This window comes from Pteronotus mesoamericanus, unplaced genomic scaffold, assembly GCF_021234165.1.
Source record: "Pteronotus mesoamericanus isolate MK-2021 breed Mesoamerican mustached bat unplaced genomic scaffold, CSHL_Meso_final contig_32, whole genome shotgun sequence".
Taxonomy (NCBI): Eukaryota; Metazoa; Chordata; class Mammalia; order Chiroptera; family Mormoopidae; genus Pteronotus; species Pteronotus mesoamericanus.
Window position 1 is genome coordinate 4,076,127 of NW_026555134.1, and position 21,092 is coordinate 4,097,218.

The following is a 21,092-nucleotide window of genomic DNA, read 5'->3' on the forward strand; positions in this document are numbered from 1 at the left end:
GCACTTTAGTAACTATCATACAAAATAAAATATTTAAAGTATGACAAAAGCAGGTAAAGGTAAATGAATCAACAATTCACAGAATAAAAAAAGCTAAAAATGACCAATAAGCATGTGAAAACTATCAAACCCTACTAACAATAAAGATAGATAGATTCAATAAAAACAACAATTTAATTTTATGTCCACATTTGGCAAGATTTAAAAGTGTGACAGTACTAGATGGTTAATAAGGAAATGTTCACTCCCGTACTAATAGGTAGGAATATAAATTGGTATCACATTTTTGGAAGGTTAATTTAGCATATCTGTTTAACTCAGAAATTTTACTATTAACCTAAGAAAATAATTAAAAGAGTAAAAAAATATGTAAAATGCAAATAACCTAAATGCCCAACAAAAGTATATCAGTAAGTTAACAAAAATTTAGGTACATTCCTTTCACAGAATATTTTATTTGAACTAATGCTGTTAATAGGATATCATTTCCATTTAACTCCATTTGTTAAATTTTTACAAACCTTATGAATAACCACATGCCATAGATGAAAATTATAAAATTATTAAAATATGCATATTTAATTATGGATCACCTTATTATTATGTAATACAATTAAAACTGCTTTATTTATATGTTTAAATATGAACAATATGTCTCATGTTATTAGCAAAATCATGCATATGTTAGCAATATTTTGCAAATGGCAGTATAATTTAAACAATCAATGTTCATTTAATTATAATCTCTTTGTAGACCACATGAATTTAATAAAACAGAAAGACTTTTGAAACATAATATGTTTACAAGAATATAATTAAAAAAGAAGTTACAAAACTTTATATACCAAAACATTTATAAAATTATAATTGGTAGTAATAATAATAACAACAACAATAAAGACAATGCAGTATTTGTAACATAGAGTATCAAAGAAAATATTTTTTGGCATTATTCAATTGACCCATTATATCTTAGCCCTGTTAAATTTTAATTATGATGGTTATACTGTCCTTACATAAGAAAATGTCCTTTTTTGACCCAAAATAGTATGGGATAATGGGCCATTATGTCAACAGCCTACTCTCAAAGGATTCCAGGGAAAAAAAGTTTCTTGTATTATTTTTTGGACATTCTCTTAGGTTTGAGATTATTTCAAAATTAAAAGTAATTTAAAAATCTTACCATGGGAACTCACCCATAAATCACATGTGCAACTTAAAGCTCACTGGCACAACTGACAGATTGTATTTCTGTAAATAATTTTATTTAAAACAGATTGAAGTATATTTTTTATCTATATATCTTGTCAGCATTTCAAAGACTGAATAAACTCAGTGTTTTGTAAGGTCACATATTGTTTTACCAGATGTAAATATAACCACATATTCATTATAAATAGCGTTATTCCATCATATACTCCTCAAAGGCAAATCTGTTAGTTTATTAAAAACTAAAAAATAGGCATTCCATTTACTAAAAACACTTTATGTATGCCACTTACTTTGTGCATTTTACTTGGAATATAAATTCCTAAAAAGAAAAAGAGGGAACTATTAATAATGAAATTCTAAGTCATGTTACTATTATACCTTTGCCATATTTAATGTAGTGTGTATCTTTCTGAAACTGATTGAATTTTACAAAATGTTAACTTTAAAAAGAAAGTTATTAAACCACACTTTTTCCTCATACACCTTTCTCAAATCTAGACTTGTTTATGCCTACCTTACTTTTTGGTCTGGAAATTATATTAGGTTAGTTTGGCATGAAAAATTCTTATTGAGCCCAGGCTGGCTCCTAGTGGTGACCATCTTGCCTCACTAACAGCCCAAAAATAATTGGCTCAATATTCAAGCATAAAATTATGCTGGAGATGGATGTCAGAGTCATCCCACTACAACTTCTGGAATTTATCTATGCTAACCTCTTCCCCTACCCCACGTCCCCCTAGCTCTCATCTTGACCTGTCTTTTGAAAACAGCCATTTGCTCATTTCTGGTCTTCTGGCTCCCGTCACATTCCCCTCCAAGTTTGTTCACAGCAGCTCTTCAATCACAGAAGAGAATGCTGAGACATTGAAGAATGTGTGGATTAATAATTAACTCATTTTAAAAGTATCCAGGTGATGCCTTTAAATCTTCTAAACTTCTTACGATCTCCAGAACAAGTCTGCTTTGTTCTTTCTAGTTCAAATAATGCTCTCCTGGATGAAAAGACTACAAACAAAATAGCATCAGAGCAGTAGGGATACTTAAAAATTCACTATTAGCTGTTACATTGGTTACTCTAGCTCCTTTCCACATATATATATATATAATATATATATAATATATGTTTATATATTTATATATTATATATTTATGTGTACATAAATATATTTTGTATGTTTGTTGTGGTTTGCTTCCCATAGTTTAAAGAGCATTTTTACTACCTGCCCCATGATTTTAAAATCTCAGTTCATGATAGAATGTTCTCATAAAACTCTTCTTCAAATCTTGTGTGTTGTTGTTTTTTTAATTCTTCTGCTAGGCTTCACGCAGCTGGCTCTTTCTTATTCCCTTCTCAACCCAATGTCCCTTTCTCAGGGGCCTCCCTTCACCGCTGGAAATCATAGAATTTTTTTTTCCCTCCATCCATGTCACGCTACCTCAATCCTGTGTTATTGTTTTTGTATCACTTATCACTCCCTGCAATAATTATTTTTTCTGTCTCCTTCGACTAGAAGGTAAGCTCAGTGGAGGCAGGTATACTAATGTCACCCCAGGGCTTATTACTGACCCAAGAACATGATCAATACCATATAAATATCTGTCTAATACACTACAAATATGCAAAACATTAACTGGCATATCACAGACATTGAACAATTTGAGTATATGCCAGTTTTGAACAACTGGAGTTCACACTACTGATTGAACACTAGACTTAGTTAATGAATAAGAGAATCTAAGCTTATGTCATCTGCCTCCTGTCCAGGAATTAATTACTGCTTTCCATATTGGATTTTTTTATTTTAGAATACTTTTCAAATTTGTACCTATACTAGTAATCACTTTCAGTTGTAAAGCAGAGTTTTATTATTGCAAATCTCACAGATATTTCCAAAATATTGCTTTTTATTGATCCTTACTCATGAAATCTTTCTCATATTTTCTCTGACTTTTCTATAATGTGACTGTTGAAAGATGATTTCTAATTTCAGCATTTCTTTCTTTGGCCAATATGAATACCAAGATGCCAAATTTATTATGTAGTCTCAGTATACAAATCAGTTCTTCCATTTGGGTTAGAATTCAGTACAGTTGTACTATTCTTTTTTCACTTCATCTATCTTCAGAGACTCAAAATTGACAATAAGTAAGTTAAGTATTTTTCTCATGTTCTTCTCTTTCAGTTGAAATTTCTCCTGTTCATATGCTTTCCACTCCCCTGGCCTTGCTCTCAGATCTGTTTCTTTCACATAAGGGCAATACTCTTACCCTGCCATGTTCCTGTCTGACTGCCACCTACTAGTTCACAGTAACAACTGAGATCATGTTTACCTATTTATGATCAAATTTAAATGTGATTTTATTCATTATTCACAATCACTCACATTTTCTAGTTTGTTTGTTTTGTTTTTTTCTGTTGCTTTCATTTTAGAATTACCAGGAAACCCTTTCAAAGATTCTGGGGTTTAATTTTATTGACCTTTTTTTCCCCTTCCTCAAATCCTTTTGCTTAAAATCCAGTCTTTTGAAATGTGCTCCAGCTTCACCAGGAACTTCCTGGGATCGATTAACATTTAATGATCCTCCTGGTACAGTGCTAGATATTTTCATATCCATCTTATCAGTTACCCCTCCTGTTGAAATTATTATAAAAACTATTATCCTCATCTCAAATTTTGTACAACTGACCTGAGAAAGATTCAGTGACTTGCACAGCTAATAAGTGGTAAGTTGGGATCCATGTCCACTGCTCTTTACTTACCTTTCCCTTCTTCCTTCTAAAACTCAATCCAGAAAAATCTTGGTACTCAGCATCACCTAACCATACAGTTACTCAATGTCCAGGATCTTATTCCTACCATACAATTCTAAAAATTGTCTAAATATAACAACGTCTTCTAGAAATATTACTCAGTTCTAACAAAAATCAGAAAAAAATGGTAGTAGATAACGAGCACCATAAAATTTGGCAGACTCTCAAATGTCCAGCTGAATAGTATAGTGACAACTCACAGGGTGGTGTCTTATCGGTCAGCTCTGCCCTTCACTAATGGTGTGAAGTTGGACAGTTGACTAAATATCTCTGGGCTTCACTTTCCTCTCCTTAAATCAGAAGATACAGTAGTTCCAATCTCACAGCATCACTTTAGGGACTAAAAGAAATAAAGTGTGTAAACGTTTAAGTATAATGCTTATTACAGAACAAGCCCTTAATAAATCACTACCAACTTCATTATTATCACCCATTTTGGAAACATGACCCAGGAAACAAATGCACATCTATTTAACCATGTCAAGCCACTGCAACCTTGAAACCCACTCCTTTCTAGTCTAATGTGAGGTTTCTGGATAACTTCCTTTCTTTTTTTAAATTATATTTCATTGATTGTGCTATTACAGTTGTCCCGATTTCCAACCACCCCTTGCCTCCTTCCACCCAGTACCCCCAGCTCCCTCAGGCAATCTCCCCACTATTGTTCATGTTCATGGGTCATGAGTATTAGTTTTTTGATTATTCCATTTCCTATACTGTACTTTACATACCCATGGCTATTCTGTAACTACCTATTTGTACTTCTTAATCACCTCACCTCTTCACCCAACCCCCACACTCCCCTCCCACCTGGCAACCATCAAAATGCTCTCTGTATCCATGCAGGATTTTGTTTCTGTTCTTCTTGTTTGCTTAGTTTGTTTTTTAGATTCAATTGTTGATAGATATGAATTTTTGGCCATTTTATTATTTATAGTTTTGATCTTCTTTTTCTTAAATAAGTCTGAGGTCCTCACTAAGTCCCTCAAGTATTCTTACAACCAGCATTTTGAACTCTGAATCTGATAGACTGCTTATCTCTATTTTGTTTAGCTCTTTTTTCAAGAGCTTTGATCTGTTCTTTCATTTGGGCCACGTTTCTCTGATTCCTTATTTTGGCAGCCTCCCTGTGTTTGTTTCTATGTATTAGGTAGAGGTGCTTTGACTCCATGACTTGGCAGTGTGGCCTAATGAAGTAGGTGTCCCGTGGGGTCTAATGGCACAGCCTCCCCTATCACCCAAGCAGGGTACTCGAGATGTGCCCTATGTGTGGGCTGAGTACCCCCTCCTCTTGTAGTTGAGCCCTGGTTGCTGTTGACAGATCAGTGGGAGGGACTTACCCAGGCCGGTCAGCTGCAAGGACTGGCTGTGACCCCTGACCACCACCCTCCACCACCTGTGGAGGATCAGCCGTGCAGGGGCAGGGTGGTGGTGCTCCGACGTGGTCCGTAGCTGTCCACCGGGTGTGCTGGCCCTGGGGTATTCAGGGTGGTGCAGGCCAAGGTCAGCCCTGACCTGTGTTTTGTCCGGGGCACCCTGCTTGAACTGTAAAGCAACCTGAGAAGGCTGCTACTTGTGCTGAGCTTAGAGATTCCCAGACTGAAGACAACATGTGAACCTAACCTGGCTGCTGCGAGGGCTCACTGAAACCAGCATGTTTGATAGGAGTTAGGAACCAAGACCAGCCATTTATATGGAAAAGCAGCCTGGGTGGACCTGTAAATTGGGTGGGGTGCATTCTCGAAGGATCTGCAAGGTGTGCCAAACAGTGTTAACCAGGTTGTTGGAGTCTCAGATATGGCACCAGCTTGCAGGCTCTGTTGGGAGAGGTTTAAGGAAAGGGACAATGATCTCTGCTCATCTTGATAGCAGGCACTTCAGTTTCCCTATACACAACTGGTGCCTTTCAAGCTGCTAACCTGGTGTGGGAGCTCAGAGGGAGCATGTCTGAGTAGGTGAGTCTGTGTGTTGATTCTTTAAAAGGAACTGCTTGTGGCTCCAGCAGTTTCTTCCACAGACTCAATCCCTGCTGGTTTTTGCAGCCAGAAGTTGTGGGGACTTATCTTCCTGGCACTGGAACCCTGGGCTGGTGTGCAACTGGGCTCCATGCTCCTGAGATATCCCTCCCGAATTTTTATCCACATGTGTGTGGGACCAGCCCTTTCTGTGTCTGCACCCCTCCTACCATTCTGGATGGATGTGGTTTCTTTAATTCCATAGTTGTCAGACTTCCATTCAACTCAATTTCTGATGGTTCTGAGTGACGGTTGTTCTATATTTTAGTTGTAATTTTGATGTGATTGTGCAAAGATGTGAGCCATGTCTTCCTACGCCGCTGTCTTTTCCAGAAGTGGGTAGATTTTAGTACTCATAAACCCCATTAGTTCTCTTCAAGAAGAGAGCCTAAAAAGTTCTCCCTCAAACAGTGGATCTAGCTTCTAGAAATTCCCCAGAACAAGCAGTTCTTCCCTGACCTGCTCTTGTTCTTTGTTTCCTATTTGCAAGGAATTCTGCCTGGCTCACAAAACGTATGGGGGAGGAGAGAGGGAGAGATAGAGAAAAAGGAGAGAGGGGGAGGAAGGCAGGGGGCTGTTGAAGGGAGAACAAGCAGTTTCCTTAGAGAGATATATGGGCTTTCCTATTAACCTGAGCACTAATGTAACAAATGAGAAAACCAAGGATCTGATTTGTGGATGCCCACATAGCTCAATCGCATCAGCCTGCATGAGGGAAAATTCGCCTGACTTCCAAGTCATAGATTCTAGAAGTTCTGAATCTGGTTTTCTGTTACATATTCTAACTATCTGAACCAAAAATAGATTCACTGATGAATGCTTTCCAACCCTAATATATAAGATCTATGAAACTTACTACCATAAAAAACTATGAATTTATGAAACATGGAAAATTGTGTATTAAAAAGCCTCTTCGTTCAAAAAAATAAATAAATAAAAAGTCTCTTCAATGTCTAGGCAGCAAGCTTCCAAAAGTTTGCACTACCCTTTCTTTTGCTCTCTGGACTCCTCCTAAACACCTCACAGGATTTGGCAGAAACAGTACTTTCTCCAGGAGCCTTCTGTCTCCTCCCCGCACTGCACTCCATTAAGACTTTCTGATTCACACTCCCATGTACCTGGCCTGGGTCCAAATTATTGTCTACCTCCCCAACCAGCTTAAGTTACAAGTTCTATTGGGTGGGACCATTTGTTTTATTTACTGCATGTCTTCATGTCCTAGTGCAGGACATACATTTGGTGCCTGCAAAATATTTATTGACTTGTACAAATTATAAATGTTTAACATATGAAGTGGAAGTTACTCTAGAGCAGTTGTTCACAGCTGATGCCAGACAGCATGGGAACACAGGGTGTGGCAATTATTCAGAGGTCTCTCTCTCTCTCTCTCTATCCTCAGGTCACCTTTAGGAGAGAGATTTTTTTCTCCTACCTCCACCCCCTGTCCCTGCCATGTGACCATTTGGCAGCTGTAACCATGGCCATCCAATTCTTTTCCAATTTCTCTTTTGTTCTACTTCTTCCATTCACAGGAATGTGATGCCTTGTCAATTACAAGTCACAAGTCTCACTTGATCAATAATGCATTTTTAAGGCATTAATTTAGACAATAAACAGACATCCATTCCCAAATTGGAAAACCTATCTGTTGTGAAATGAATTGTGTCCCTCCTCAAATTTGTCTGTTAGAAGCCTAACCGCTAGGACCTCCGACTATGACTGTATTTGAAGGTAGGGCATTTAAAGAGGTGATACTCATGAGGCTGTTAGGCCGTACTCTCATCTGACTGGTGTCCTTATAAGAGGAGAAAATTTGAACAGATAGGAAGACACTAGGGGCTCATGCACAGAGGAAAAGCTATGTGAAGACCCAGCTAGTATGAGGTCATCTACAAGCCCAGGAGACAGGCCTCAGAAAGAACCAAACCTGCCAACACCTTGGTGTTGGATTTCAGCCTCCAAAACTGTGACAAATCTATTTCTGTTGTTTGAGCCACAGAATCTGTATTGTGTTGTTATGGCATCAATAGCAGATTAATATATTATGAAGTTAAAATGTCATCTAAACTGTAGAGCTAAAAATCGATCCTTATCATTTTTCTACCATTAACTGTTTATCTCTAAATCTAGAAATAAATATAAACATTAAAGAAGAACCTAATAATAATTTATCAATCACAAAATAGTGCCAGGCACTATACTGATTGTTTCATGAAAGGTCAGGTCATTCCCTACTTAAAGAGCTCAGGAAACTTAGGACAACAGAAGCTAATTTAAACAGGCCATGATCCTACAATTAGCAAAGAGGAAGAGACTGCATTTGCACAAACATTTGTCTAAGATAGCTGAGTGTGGTAGAAATGACAAAGGTTCTGGAGCCACCTGAAGTGGGTTTGAAACCAAGTTTGTTGCTAAATTTCAAAGAGTGACCTTAGAATAGGTCATGTGTCTTCCATGAGCCTCAGTTTTATCTGTAAAAACAAGAATAATAATATTTACCTTGCAGGGTTGGTAAAACCATTACATGAGATAACATAGAAAGGAATAAGAACATAGTTAAGTATTTAAGAATAGTCAGCTTCTGTTGTAGCTTGTGAAGGCAAAGCCAAGAAAAGAACCCCAGACCCCAATACTGGCAGAAACTGCCTTATTTATGCAGGGCTTTTGGTTTCAATATAGGAAGGGGGGGGAAAGCCTATTTCTGTACTGCTTTATATGTGATCATTTAAAAACTCAATCAGCTTATTATTTATGAGGTGACTAACCTTATCTATCTCTGTCTGAGCTGAGCCTGTGAGCAGGTTGGCAGTTGGGATATCTGTGTTCACTCCTGAGCATAGGAAGAAGGAACATTGAGTTAAGACTGACCTGTTTTAGCAGGTTAGAGTTGAGTTAACTAAGACTAGTTGTGAAAATATACATTTGATCAAGAAATTGAAATTGAAATCTGTCCGTTTTTAACTTGTATGTCTTAAAGAAATCACTGTTCAATCATGGCTGATCCCAAAGTAGTTTAATTTAAAAAAGAAAAGAAGTGCTCCTCAGCAGCGAGTCACACATTGAGTCAAGTCCTCCTCCTTCAATATTCTAGGTAAGTGACCTTGGCTCAGCTCACTAGCCTCCTCAGTCCTGTTGGCCTCATCTGTGAAATGGCCGTAATAATAACTACCTCACTGTTGGGCTGTAAACAGTAAGTGCAATTACATATGTACAGTGCTGGGTGATAGTAGCATTCACTCACATAACATTTGCTATGTGCCAGTCACTGGTCTAAGCACTTGGTTTGTATTTATTTAATTCAGTACAGTCTTCATAACACCTTTATGAAATGTTATTATTTTACTGAAATATCAAAACAGTCTTCTTTATACCAATGTATTTTTTCTTTCTCTCTTTTTTTTTTTTTTTGGTATTATACTTAAGATCACAGTTTTATCATACAGGATACACATAGGACGGTGTTAGGGTGGTCGGTGATGCAAGCTGTGAAAGAACTCACGGAAAGAAGAAAGTGTAGAGAATAAAGTTCTTCCTCACTCTCCCGGGAAGGAGAGGGGCATGCTGTGGAGAGATACACCAGTGCTGAGGGGTGGGGGCTTTGAGCTTTTATTGGATTAAAAAAGGGTGGAGGGTTGCTGTTGTGTGGCTGTAACAAGGACTGCAGTTTGTTCCGATGTTATCTTCTGCCTGTGGCTGAAGGGAAAGGTTGGTTCTGTCCTTGCTTTCCAGTAATTTCCAGTACTGGGGGCATAAGCTCAGAAGAGTAAAATGGGAGTCCTGTTTAACAAGGTCACAGGCCTGCTCAGTAAATGGTGCCACAATAACAAATGGGGCTGGCTGTACCCTTTCAGTGAGGTATGGGAGGGATGCAGGGCTTCCGTGCCTGTGCCATGGCCTCAGGGCATGTCACTCTTCCAGTGCACCGATGTGCTTACCAACCAGGAAGCTCCACTGAGCTTTGGTGTCCAGGGTTTTTATTGAGGTTCCATTATCTAAGCATGATTGGTTACATCATTGGCCATACGACTGAACTCAACCTCCAGTCTCCCTTCACTCCCTAGAGGTAAAACTGACCAGAAGTTCAACCCTCTAATTTTGTAGTTGAACTTTCTGGGGATCAGCCCCATCCTACAGTCTTGCCATGAGTCACCTCATTTGTATAAAAAAATATCACTCAGGAAATTCCAAGACCTTCACGAGCTCAGTGCGAGGAATCCTGGACCAAGGTGAGACAAATTCTTTATTTTTGGAAGACTGACTTCCAAACCCAAATAGTTCAGTAGGCAGACATTCCAAGTGAGTCACCGTTTTTTTTATATGTGACTCAGGAACCAAATTCCTTTATGACTGGGGAACTTTGATCTCTGAGTCATCTCTCCTCACTCCAGCCATCTACCTCCATGTGAGCAAAACATTGTCATGTGAACAAAACAAGTCTCTATTTCTCTGAGCCTCTTAGTTGAATTTTCTGTTATTTGCATTTGAACCCATTCCAAGTCAATATGAGGTTTCTACAGGTCTAGAATTCTAAATACTTATTAGACTGATAACGTATAAAGCACTGTGAGAGGAGTACAAATAATTGTTAAACACAGTCGTGCCTTCCAGGAATACACAGCACTGGGAGAACAGCCCAGGGCACGTGGGCACCTTACATCCTTTTTGAAGGCAGAACGGTTTGAATCCAGGCTCTGCCACTGACACCTCTGTAACCTTGGGGGAGCTCCCAAACTTGTAACCTCACTCACAAAATGGGGACAATAGTGTATGTCCCCATTATCGTGGACTATTGTGTGGAGGTTGAGAGTTAACTTTTTTTTAATTTTATTTTTTAAGTTAAATATATCGGGGTGATGGTCAATAAAACTTTATAGTTTTCATGTTTACATTTCTACGACACATGATCCGCATATTGCATTGTATGCCCACCACCCAGAGTCAAATCATCTTCCATCACCATATATTCGGCTCCTTTTACCCTTTTCTAATCCCCCAAACCCCCTTCACCCTCTGGTAACCATCATACTATTGTCTGTGTCTATGCGTTTCAGTTTTATATTCCACATATGAGTGAAATAATATGGTTCTTACCTGTTTCAGACAGACTATTTGCTTAGCATAATATTCTCAAGGTCCATCCATATTGTTGCAAATGGAAGTACTTCATCTTTTCTTATGGCTGAGTGGTATTCCATTGGTCTTAGGAAATGTTTTATGAATTTGACCCCAAAGGCAAGGAAAGTAAAGGCAAAAATAAATGAATGGGACTATATAAATTAAGCTTCTGTACAGCAAAAGAAACCATCAACAACACAAAAAGACAAATCAACTGAATTGGAGATGATAATCACAAACAGTACTGACAAAGCGTTAATATCCCAAATACTATATAAAGAACTCATACAACTTAACACTAAATGAACAATCCAATTACAAATGGGCAGAGGACCTGAACAGACACTTCTACCAAGAAGACATACAAATGGCCAATAGATATATGAAAAGATGCTCAATTTCACTAGCTATTAGGAAAATGTAAGTCAAAACTGCAGTGAGACACCACCTCATATCTGTTAGAATGGCTATCATCAACAAGACAAGTAGTAACAAGTATTAGAGAGATTGAAAAAGGAACCCTTGTTCACTGCAGGTGGGAATGAAAACTGCTACAGCCACTGTGGGAAACGGTATGGAGGTTCCTCAAAAAATTAAGAATATAGTTACCATATAACCCAGCAATCCCTCTTCTGGGTATCTACCCCCAAAATTTGCACCTCAACACTTACTTGCAAAGATACATGCACATCTATGCATTACTCATGGCGGCCAAGACACAGAAACAACCTAAGTGTCTTTTGATAGATGTCTGGATAAAGAAGATTGTGTGGCACGTGTATCCAGTGTATTTTTTCCAATCTTACTTTTAAGCATGTTAAAAGGTAACCATGGTGTACAGGAAATCTCACCATCTAGTTCAAATGTTCCCACTTATCTAAGATGGGGGCATAGGCAGACATGGCTTGCTTCCACATCAACCACATCAAAATTACAACTAAAATATAGAACAACCATCACTCGGAAATGTCAGAAATTGAGCTGAATGGAAGTCTGACTACCACAAAATCAAGCTGAATAGAAGTTTGATGACTTTGGAATTAAAGAAACCACATCTGTCCAGAATGGTAGGAGAGGTGCAGATGCACAACGGGCTGGTCCCACACATGTGGATAAAAATTCGGGAGGGATATCTCAGGAGCATGGAGCCCAGTTGCACACCAGGACCCCAAGCCCAGGGTTCCAGTGCCAGGAAGATAAGCCCCTACAAATTCTGGCTGCAAAAACCAGCAGGGATTGAGTCTGTGGAAGAAACTGCTGGAGCCACAAGCAGTACCTTTTAAAGAACCAACACACACTCACCTAGTCAGACATACTCCCTCTGAGCTCCCGCACAGGGTAGCAGCGTGAAAGGCACCAGTGGTGCACAGGGAGAAACCTAAGTGTCGGCATCAAGGAGAGCAGAGGTCAGTGTCTTTTTGCTACCTCTTCCCCGACAGAGCCGGCAAGCTGGTGCCATATCTGAGACTCCATCAACCTGGTTAACACTGACACACCTTGGATTTTCCCCGGGGTTCTGCCCCACCCAATTTTTAGGCCCGCCCAAGCTGCTTTTCCTTATGAATGTCTAGCCTTGGTTCCTAAATCCTATCAAACATGCTGGCTTCAGTGAGCCCTCGCAGCAGCCAGGTTAGATTGACATGTCTTCAGTCTGGGAATCTCTAAGGCCCAGCACAAGTAGCAGCCTTCTCAGGTTGCTTTACAGTTCAAGCAGGGTGCCCCGGACAAAACACAGGTCAGGGCTGACCTTGGCCTGCACCACCCTGAATACCCCAGGGCCAGCACACCCGGTGGACAGCTACGGACCACGTCGGAGCACCACCACCCTGCCCCTGCACGGCTGATCCTCCACAGGTGGTGGAGGGTGGTGGTCAGGGGTCACAGCCAGTCCTTGCAGCTGACCGGCCTGGGTAAGTCCCTCCCACTGATCTGTCAACAGCAACCAGGGCTCAACTACAAGAGGAGGGGGTACTCAGCCCACACATAGGGCACATCTCAAGTACCCTGCTTGGGTGATAGGGGAGGCTGTGCCATTAGACCCCACGGGACACCTACTACATTAGGCCACACTGCCAAGTCATGGAGTCAAAGCACCTCTACCTAATACATAGAAACAAACACAGGGAGGCTGCCAAAATAAGGAATCAGAGAAACGTGGCCCAAATGAAAGAACAGATCAAAGCTCTTGAAAAAAGAGCTAAACAAAATGGAGATAAGCAATCTATCAGATGCAGAGTTAAAAACACTGATAATGAGGATGCTCAAGGAACTTAGTGAGGACCTCCGCAGTATAAAAAGGGCCAGTCAGAAACAAAGGATACACTAATTGAAATAAAGAACAATTTACAGGGAAACAACAGTAGAGTGGATGGAGTTGAGAATCAAACCAATGACTTGGAACATAAGGAATCCAAAAACAACCAATCAGAACAACAAGAAGAAAAAAGAATCCACAAAAATGAGGATAATATAAGCAACCTCTGGGGCAACTTCAAGAGGTCCAACATTCTCATCATAGAGGTGCCTGAAGAAGAGAAAGAACAAGAAGTTGGAAATCTAGCTGAAAAAATAGTGAAAGAAAACTTCTCTAATTTGGTGAAGGGAATAGACACGCAAGTCCAGGAAGCACAGAGAGTCCTAATCATGATGGATGCAAAGAGGCCCACCCCAAGACACATCATTATTAAAAGACCAAAGGTTAAAGATGATGAGAATCCTAAAAGCAGCAAGACCAAAGAAGTTAGTTACCAGATAGTTGCCAGATGGGGGCAAGGCTATGGGGGAATAGGTGAAGAGGTGAGGGGATTAACAAATACAAATAGATAGTTACACCCCTGGCTGGTGTGGCTCAGTGGATTGAGTGCCGGCCTGCGAACCAAAGGATCGCTTGTTCGATTCGCAGTCAGGGCAACATGCCTGGGTTGCAGGCCCAGTCCCCGGTAGGGGGCACACGAGAGGCAACCACACGTTGATGTTTCTTTCCCTGTCTTTCTCCCTCCTTGCCCCCCTCTCTCTAAAAAATAAATAAATACAAGCTTTAAAAAAACAACAATAAATAGGTAGTTACAGAATAGCCGTGAGGATATAAAGTACAGTGTAGGAAATGGAGTGGCCAAAGAATTTATACACTTGACCTATGGACATGAACAATGGTGGAAGGATTGCCTGAGGGAGTGGGGGACACTGGGTGGAGGGGGGCAAAAGGGGAAAAAATTAGGACAAATGTAATAGCATAATCAATAAAATATAATTTAATTAATTTTTTCCCACTGCTCTTAATTGAACACCCATCTCACGTTCATCTCAATTTCATTCAACAAGTACACGCACATACTTTGGCTGGATGCTGGAGACATCTAGAGATAAAGACACAGCTCTCCTTGAATGCGCTCAGAGATTATGAGGTAATTACAACAAAGTGATTGGGCTATCCTCTAGAGTTTTACAGCTGAGTTGGAAGACAAGTGAAGAAAGTGGGAGGGGAAGGATAATCAGGTGAGCAGATGCTGTAAGACAAAGGCCTGAGGCTGGGAAAGTGGGCAGAGTTTAACCTACACGGTTTTCTAGAATGGAAAGAGAGGCTACTCAAAGACACAAGGCATAGAATACTCCCTGTGCAATGCCTGGAGTTTAAATATTTTAAGGATTTAAAAAATGAAGTTATCTATACATGATCAGATCTATGTTTTAGAATATTTACTTGGAGGACTGTGGAAATTGAACTGGGTTTAAGAAATTTGGGAGCAAAGAAGTAACTCAGAAGGCTAACTGCTGTTGCTATCCTCGCAGGAGAATGTGTAAACAAAGGCAATGGCAGAGGAAACTCAGAAGAAAGAAGGGGAGTAAGGAGGGGTGTTAACTGTGCCTTAGATTCCAGTCTTTCCTATGTGGTGAAAATAAACAAAATAAACAAGAACAATAACAGAAACTGTCTCACATTTTTCTCTGTCTCACATATACTTTATATTAATAATAATTAGTTAGAACTAATATATACTATGCCTTCTAAATTTACTAACACTAATTACAGTCACAGAAAATTCAAAGTATTTCTTTTTTCTACCTTTTTTTTTCTTATTTTCAGTTTGCAAGAGGAACTTCAGTTCAAGGAGAAACTATTTTTCCTTATGTGCTGCAACACTTTGTTCTCCCAACATGTTCCCAAGAAAAAACTCTCTTTAGTTAGTTCTTTCCTCATAAAGAAACTGCTCATTTTCTTTTATGTCCTGTGCATGTCGCTGGAGGGGTTGGATTTGGCTTGTTTCATCTTATTTTTTGCCTTCTGCTGTTCTCTTTCAATATGATACCTCAATGTACTCGTCACGTGACAATTTTAATTATCATGATAGAATATCAGTATCTCTCTTCTTGTCCTAAATTCTCAATATTTCTTCAACACTCATTTTCAAAGCAACTTCGAGGACCTGCTTCAGTGGCTTATGGAAAACCTGTATCTCTCTTACACAGCCTCCCCAAACATGCCTTCCCCTGCTGAGCCAACTACTTTCCTCCTGTGTCCTGTAAGCAACAAAGAAGTATGCAAAGGTCATCTCCCGAACTGTTTATATTTCTTTGTTTATAAAAACAAATGCCAACAACATGAAAAAAGAAAAAAAGAAAGAGTGATTAGGTCAGCAAAGTAGCCCTGGCTGCTTGCATCTCAGCACACAGCTGCTTCTCAAGTTCCTGGAGGACAGGGAACCTCTGTCTCATACTTAACTTCAAGCCCCAAAGCAAGTATGATTCAGCGCATGAGAATTTCATTGAACCAACAATTCACCAGCTTGGAAGTCCTACGTAAGTAAATTGAGGACAGTTCTTGCAGAGTGCTCTCAAGATGACACACTTGATACTGATCTGTAATAAAAGTGTCAATAGATTCCTAAATTCCCAGCCATGAAAAAAACAGATTCAGTGGTTTGTGGTCAGGGCACAATTCACGTATCCTCTCCAGACTCTGTAAAAGTCTGTCAAAAACACAACAACGTAAAAAATAGGGGCGTTACTTAACTCTGCTCTCCCCACCCCTGCTGCAAAGGCCATGGGATTAGAATTCACACAAAAAGTTAGATTGGGCAAAAGAGCAACACCCCTAAAATTTTGCTTTGTTGGCTTGTTTTTGTTTTGGGGGGGGAGGAGGGATGACAAGGGAGCAGAAGACCTGGGGGCAGAAGAAGGAAGTCAAGTTCCCAACCCTCTCCTCTGCCCTTATTTTATGGAGATCGTCTTGGAGAACTGAAGGGGAATCTTATCTTTTATTTTATTTTAATTTTCAATTACTGTTTACGTTCAACATTATTTTGTATTGGTTTCAGGTGTACAGCATAATGGTTAGACAATCATATACTTTACAAAGTGTTCTCCCTGATATTTCCAGTACCCACCTAGCACCATACATAGTTATAACAATATTACTGATGGAGGGAAATCTTTTTTAGAAATGACCTTTCTGCTTCTCCCGTGGGCTCACCGTCAGTAACGAAGCCTGAGGTGGCTGAGAGTCAGGAAGGCAAAGATTGAGCAGCTTGGCGCTCGGGAGCGTTCAGGTGACATAGTCCTGGGTGCCCCAGGGTTGGCTTGACAGTTTCATCCCCGCCCACTTGCAGGAGAGCGCTGGGTCCGGGTGCACGCGCGCGCGCCAGGAATACAAAAGGCAGGGCGGCAGCGACGCTAGAGCAGCGGCCGCACAATGCACGTGAACGGCAAAGTGGCGCTGGTGACCGGCGCGGCGCAGGGCATCGGCAGAGCGTTTGCAGAGGCGCTGCTGCACAAAGGTGCCAAGGTAAGAGCGGCGCCGCGCCGCAAAAACTTCTCTGCTCACCCCGAGACTCACCGGCCACCCCAGCCAAGCCACGGGTCTCCCGGGGAGATAGGGAGGTTGCCCTCCAAGTGCCCACCTTGCCCCTTCCAAAAGCTGCCGAGGCTGATGCTCTCGCGAGAGACAGACCTCGAAAGCGGCTCGGAGAAAACCCGACCTTTACTTGCAGAAAGTCAGATCCAAAAGAGGAGCGTCCTGCTGCTTATTTACTGTTTGCGTGTCTGTTTCACGAACTGCGCAGGACCTGGACTGCTCTCCTCTATCCATAGGTAGCGCTGGTCGACTGGAATCGTGAAGCAGGTATGAAGTGTAAAGCTGCTCTGGATGACCAGTTTGAACCACAGAAGACTCTATTCATCCAGTGCGATGTGGCGGACCAGGAACAACTGAGAGGTAAGAGGGGATCCGTCCATCAACGCGGAACACGCCTTGAACTAGCAATACCCTGAAGGCAGCCCCCGGCCTGAGAGCCAGCCTGGAGTAAGGAGGCAGCTGGGGCTCCCAGATTTGGGGCGCCCAGATTGCGGGTACAAGAGAGCTCGGAGTGTTGTGTTTCTATTGACATCCCCATAGCCATACATTCAAAGCGGGGAGGGGTGGGAAGTGGGGAAACCCAAGTCAGCTTGAGAAATCCTTTTATTTTAATCATTTGGCAGCGCAGAATGTAATCAAAATTCCTTAGTGTGTTCCAAGACAGTACTGCTACCAGTAGTTATTAAATGATTAAAACTGCAGATGGAACTTGGAAAATTAAACGTAAACTAAGGGACTGTGGCAAACAACTTTCCTCAGAAAGCTGGAAGACTCAGAGTCCAATGACAATTTAATGTGGCAATGTTTCTCTTTAAAATGTACTAGAGTGCAAGATCAAGGGTCATCATCACAGACATGCTGGATGCTGTTAACCACATGTTCCCTTTGTTTTTTCCCCTATGAGATGGTACTTTAAAAACAATAATAGTTGTGCTACAGTAGTAGAGTGGCAGAAGAAAAGTTTCTATCAGACTTTCCTCAATGCTTTCCTGTTTCCGTCTCCTCACTTAATATAGAACAATCTACTTGTGAAATATCAGGGACCATACTGGAATATAAACAGATTGGGTCATATAGAAGCTGAATAGATGTGCATGAAAAAAATTTTTTTCTGGGAAAGAAGAGAAAAATAAAATATTTGTATCTCACAAAGTTTTATTGAAAGTCTGAGTAAATTGTTGGGCACATTTTTTATCAAGGGAGCAAAAATTTCAGTAAAAGTTACTCCACTGTTCTTAAAGGAACATTGAAGTGTGACTCTCTTTGAAAATGGTGGGATATTCCATAAGGGAACAAAAGTAGAGTAGCATGTTAGAAGGGAGTATTAAGGGAAATTGTTTTAAAGAAAGATGTATAATTTAAAACTGAAAATGCAAATAAAGATCTATAACATGGATTACAAGCATAAGTAGAAGAGATCTATAAACACTGTGCTGGTGGAACACATTTTGCCAGAGGATATTTTGTTGATTGCACATGATATTTTGGATCAAGAATAGAGACATGCCAAATCTCAACATCCACAGGGATGGAATAAGAAACACTATAGACCATCTGTAAGCTATTTCTGTCTGAGTTTATATAGTTTCACATGTGACATTTAACCTTAATTGTTTTGCTTTTCTGTATTTAAAATTAGTACCTTGGCTGTAAACACATTCCTTAAGGATAAATGATTGTGGAGGAGGAAACTCAGACACATAATAAGTGACCAGGAAAAGGTGTGTGGTCATGAGAAATCCACATGTTGTCTGGACATCAGCCCTTATTTGCAGTTCAGGAAAACATGGCATTGACTCTTCCAATTTCAGGATTAAGAACTGCCTACAATTTTTGAAACAATTTAGGCAAGTGGCCAAGGGAGACTTCATTGGAATCATAAAAATACAGAGATGAAAATGTTCTTGGAGGTGAACAAGACATAACTCTTTTTATAAACGAAGAGGGGCAACACGGATGAGGGGGAGGGGGCACAGGGGAAAGGGTAGGTTAATTATAGAGTACCACAGCATATAAATGTCACCAAGAGTTAGATTTTAAGTTGCTTGAACTCAAAATTCAGTGTTATGTCACAAAGGGGATGATGTATTATACATTAATGAGGGTAGAATATAAGAAATGCATTGGAGACCAAAACAAGACAAGAAAATTAAAGAAGCTATTAGACATACATATGTAACAACCTAATTTCCTATAAGGTGCTTGTGAAGTTCTGAAAAGAACATTCTTAAGATGGGATGCCAAAAAATTTTTTTTAAAGTTTCTTTCCTACTGGAGGACTTTTTCTAGAATCAATTTGAGATCTTAAGAAGCATTTAAAAATTTCATGAAAAAGTAAAGTTTTTATTTTGTTGTTTTCCATCCCAGTATGATAAAGGGCAGTGTAAAAGGCACATACTAAAATATCTTGGCACAATTTTTGACAGTTACTTTGCATAACAGTTTGTCTATTTGAGAACTGATTAAACCATGCCCTCCTCAATATGTCTGGTGGTTATTAATAATTCTATGATTTTATTTGAATCAAAATAAAGTTTGCATGGAGATACCTTTTTCAAAGTACTCACATGTTGGGCCCAAAACCTTAGAACACAAATTGTCATTTAGAAGAGCAGCCAAAATTAGTATCTATGGTTTCAAGTAATAGAACTAGAACCAATGTTAAAGGGCCTGGGGAAACAGTTTAAATCAACAGAACTATGTAAAAATCAACTCTGAGAAATAATGTGTTTCTCAATACAACGGTAGTAAACCTAGTATGAACTGGCTTAGGAGGGTTTGCAAGAACTGGGTGTGTAGTTGGACAATGGAATGAGTGACCTTCAGGCCTCAGAAACTATGCAGACTTTACCTTGATTGAACATAGTTTTTACACAAAGTAGTAATAACAGTGTAAGAGAAAAGAATGAAATAGTACACATTGACGTTACAATAATCAAATAAAATCAAAGAAATCAAATCAAATGAAAAGTTAATTTTACTTACTAGGATCTCAAGACTCCCTAAAATTATGAGAATGGATTTGAATACACAAGAAGACGTGTTTAATATTACAGTTGATGAAGATAATATGACTTATTTAAAAAGGATATTTATCATAGCCTAAGCCACAGAGCTCCAGTACCTCCTTAGGGACAGAGAGATGCTGGCTGCCCAGCTGACTTCCAAAGGCTCTTCACATGGGAGGTTCAGTTCTCTAAAATTTACACCATTAAGTTACTGCTAAGCAAACGTCAGTGTACATGCAATTCACCTACGGACCTTACTAAAGGTAAGATCTTAGCTTCAGTAGGTCTGTGATGGTCACAGGTTCTGCCTCTCTAAGGTCCCAGGCAACACTGATGGGCACTGCAGGCTCACAGACCACACCTGGACGGGCAAGGTGTTAAGTCACTGCCCAAGAGTCTAATTTTCATTCCAGGGTGGGTGAAAAAAAATTCATTTTGTGGGAGAGGACATGATATAAATGAATATATGGAAAGTAAGAACATCTCTATAATGTCTCTTTTTTGATATTAGATACTTTCAGAAAGGTTGTAGACCACTTTGGAAGACTGGACATTTTGGTCAATAATGCTGGAGTGAATAATGAGAAAAACTGGGAAAAAATGCTGCAGATTAATTTGGTAAGCTGTCTTAGCCATGTTTATTGTCTAAAATTATTTAATAATGTGATGATTTCAAGGAAAATGGTTTTTATATTCACGGAAACAATACAATGACATAGGAAAAGGGAAGTTACAGAAAGCTAGAAAAACATTTCCATTTACAAACAGGAAGATATTTGAGATTTTTAATTATGAAAATAAATCTGTCTTAAAATGATACATTAAAATATGAAAAGAAACATAGTTTATTGCATAATTTAGGAGTTGGTGAACTATGGCCCACAGGCTGCTCTAGCCTACCACCTGTTTTTGTATGACTCACAAGCTAAAAATAGGTTTTACAACGCTTGAAAAAAGTAAAAAGAAATGTAAAAAGGGATGACAGCTATAGTAACATTTACGCATTGTCTCTGGCTACTTTCATGCTACAATAGCTAAACTGAATAACCGCAACAGAGACCTATGATACTCAGTACATG

The 21,092-nt window shown here is 39.6% G+C and overlaps 1 protein-coding gene across 1 annotated transcript in view; it reads left to right on the forward strand.

The window, feature by feature from the left end:
* Nucleotides 1-16,843: 16,843 nt before the first annotated feature.
* HPGD (15-hydroxyprostaglandin dehydrogenase) overlaps nt 16,844-21,092 on the forward strand; it is a 28,433-nt gene continuing 24,184 nt past the window's right edge. The window contains exons 1-3 of the mRNA XM_054575937.1: nt 16,844-16,936; nt 17,242-17,365; nt 20,525-20,631. Coding sequence (XP_054431912.1) covers nt 16,844-16,936; nt 17,242-17,365; nt 20,525-20,631 — 324 coding nt within the window. The remainder of the gene's footprint in view (nt 16,937-17,241; nt 17,366-20,524; nt 20,632-21,092) is intronic.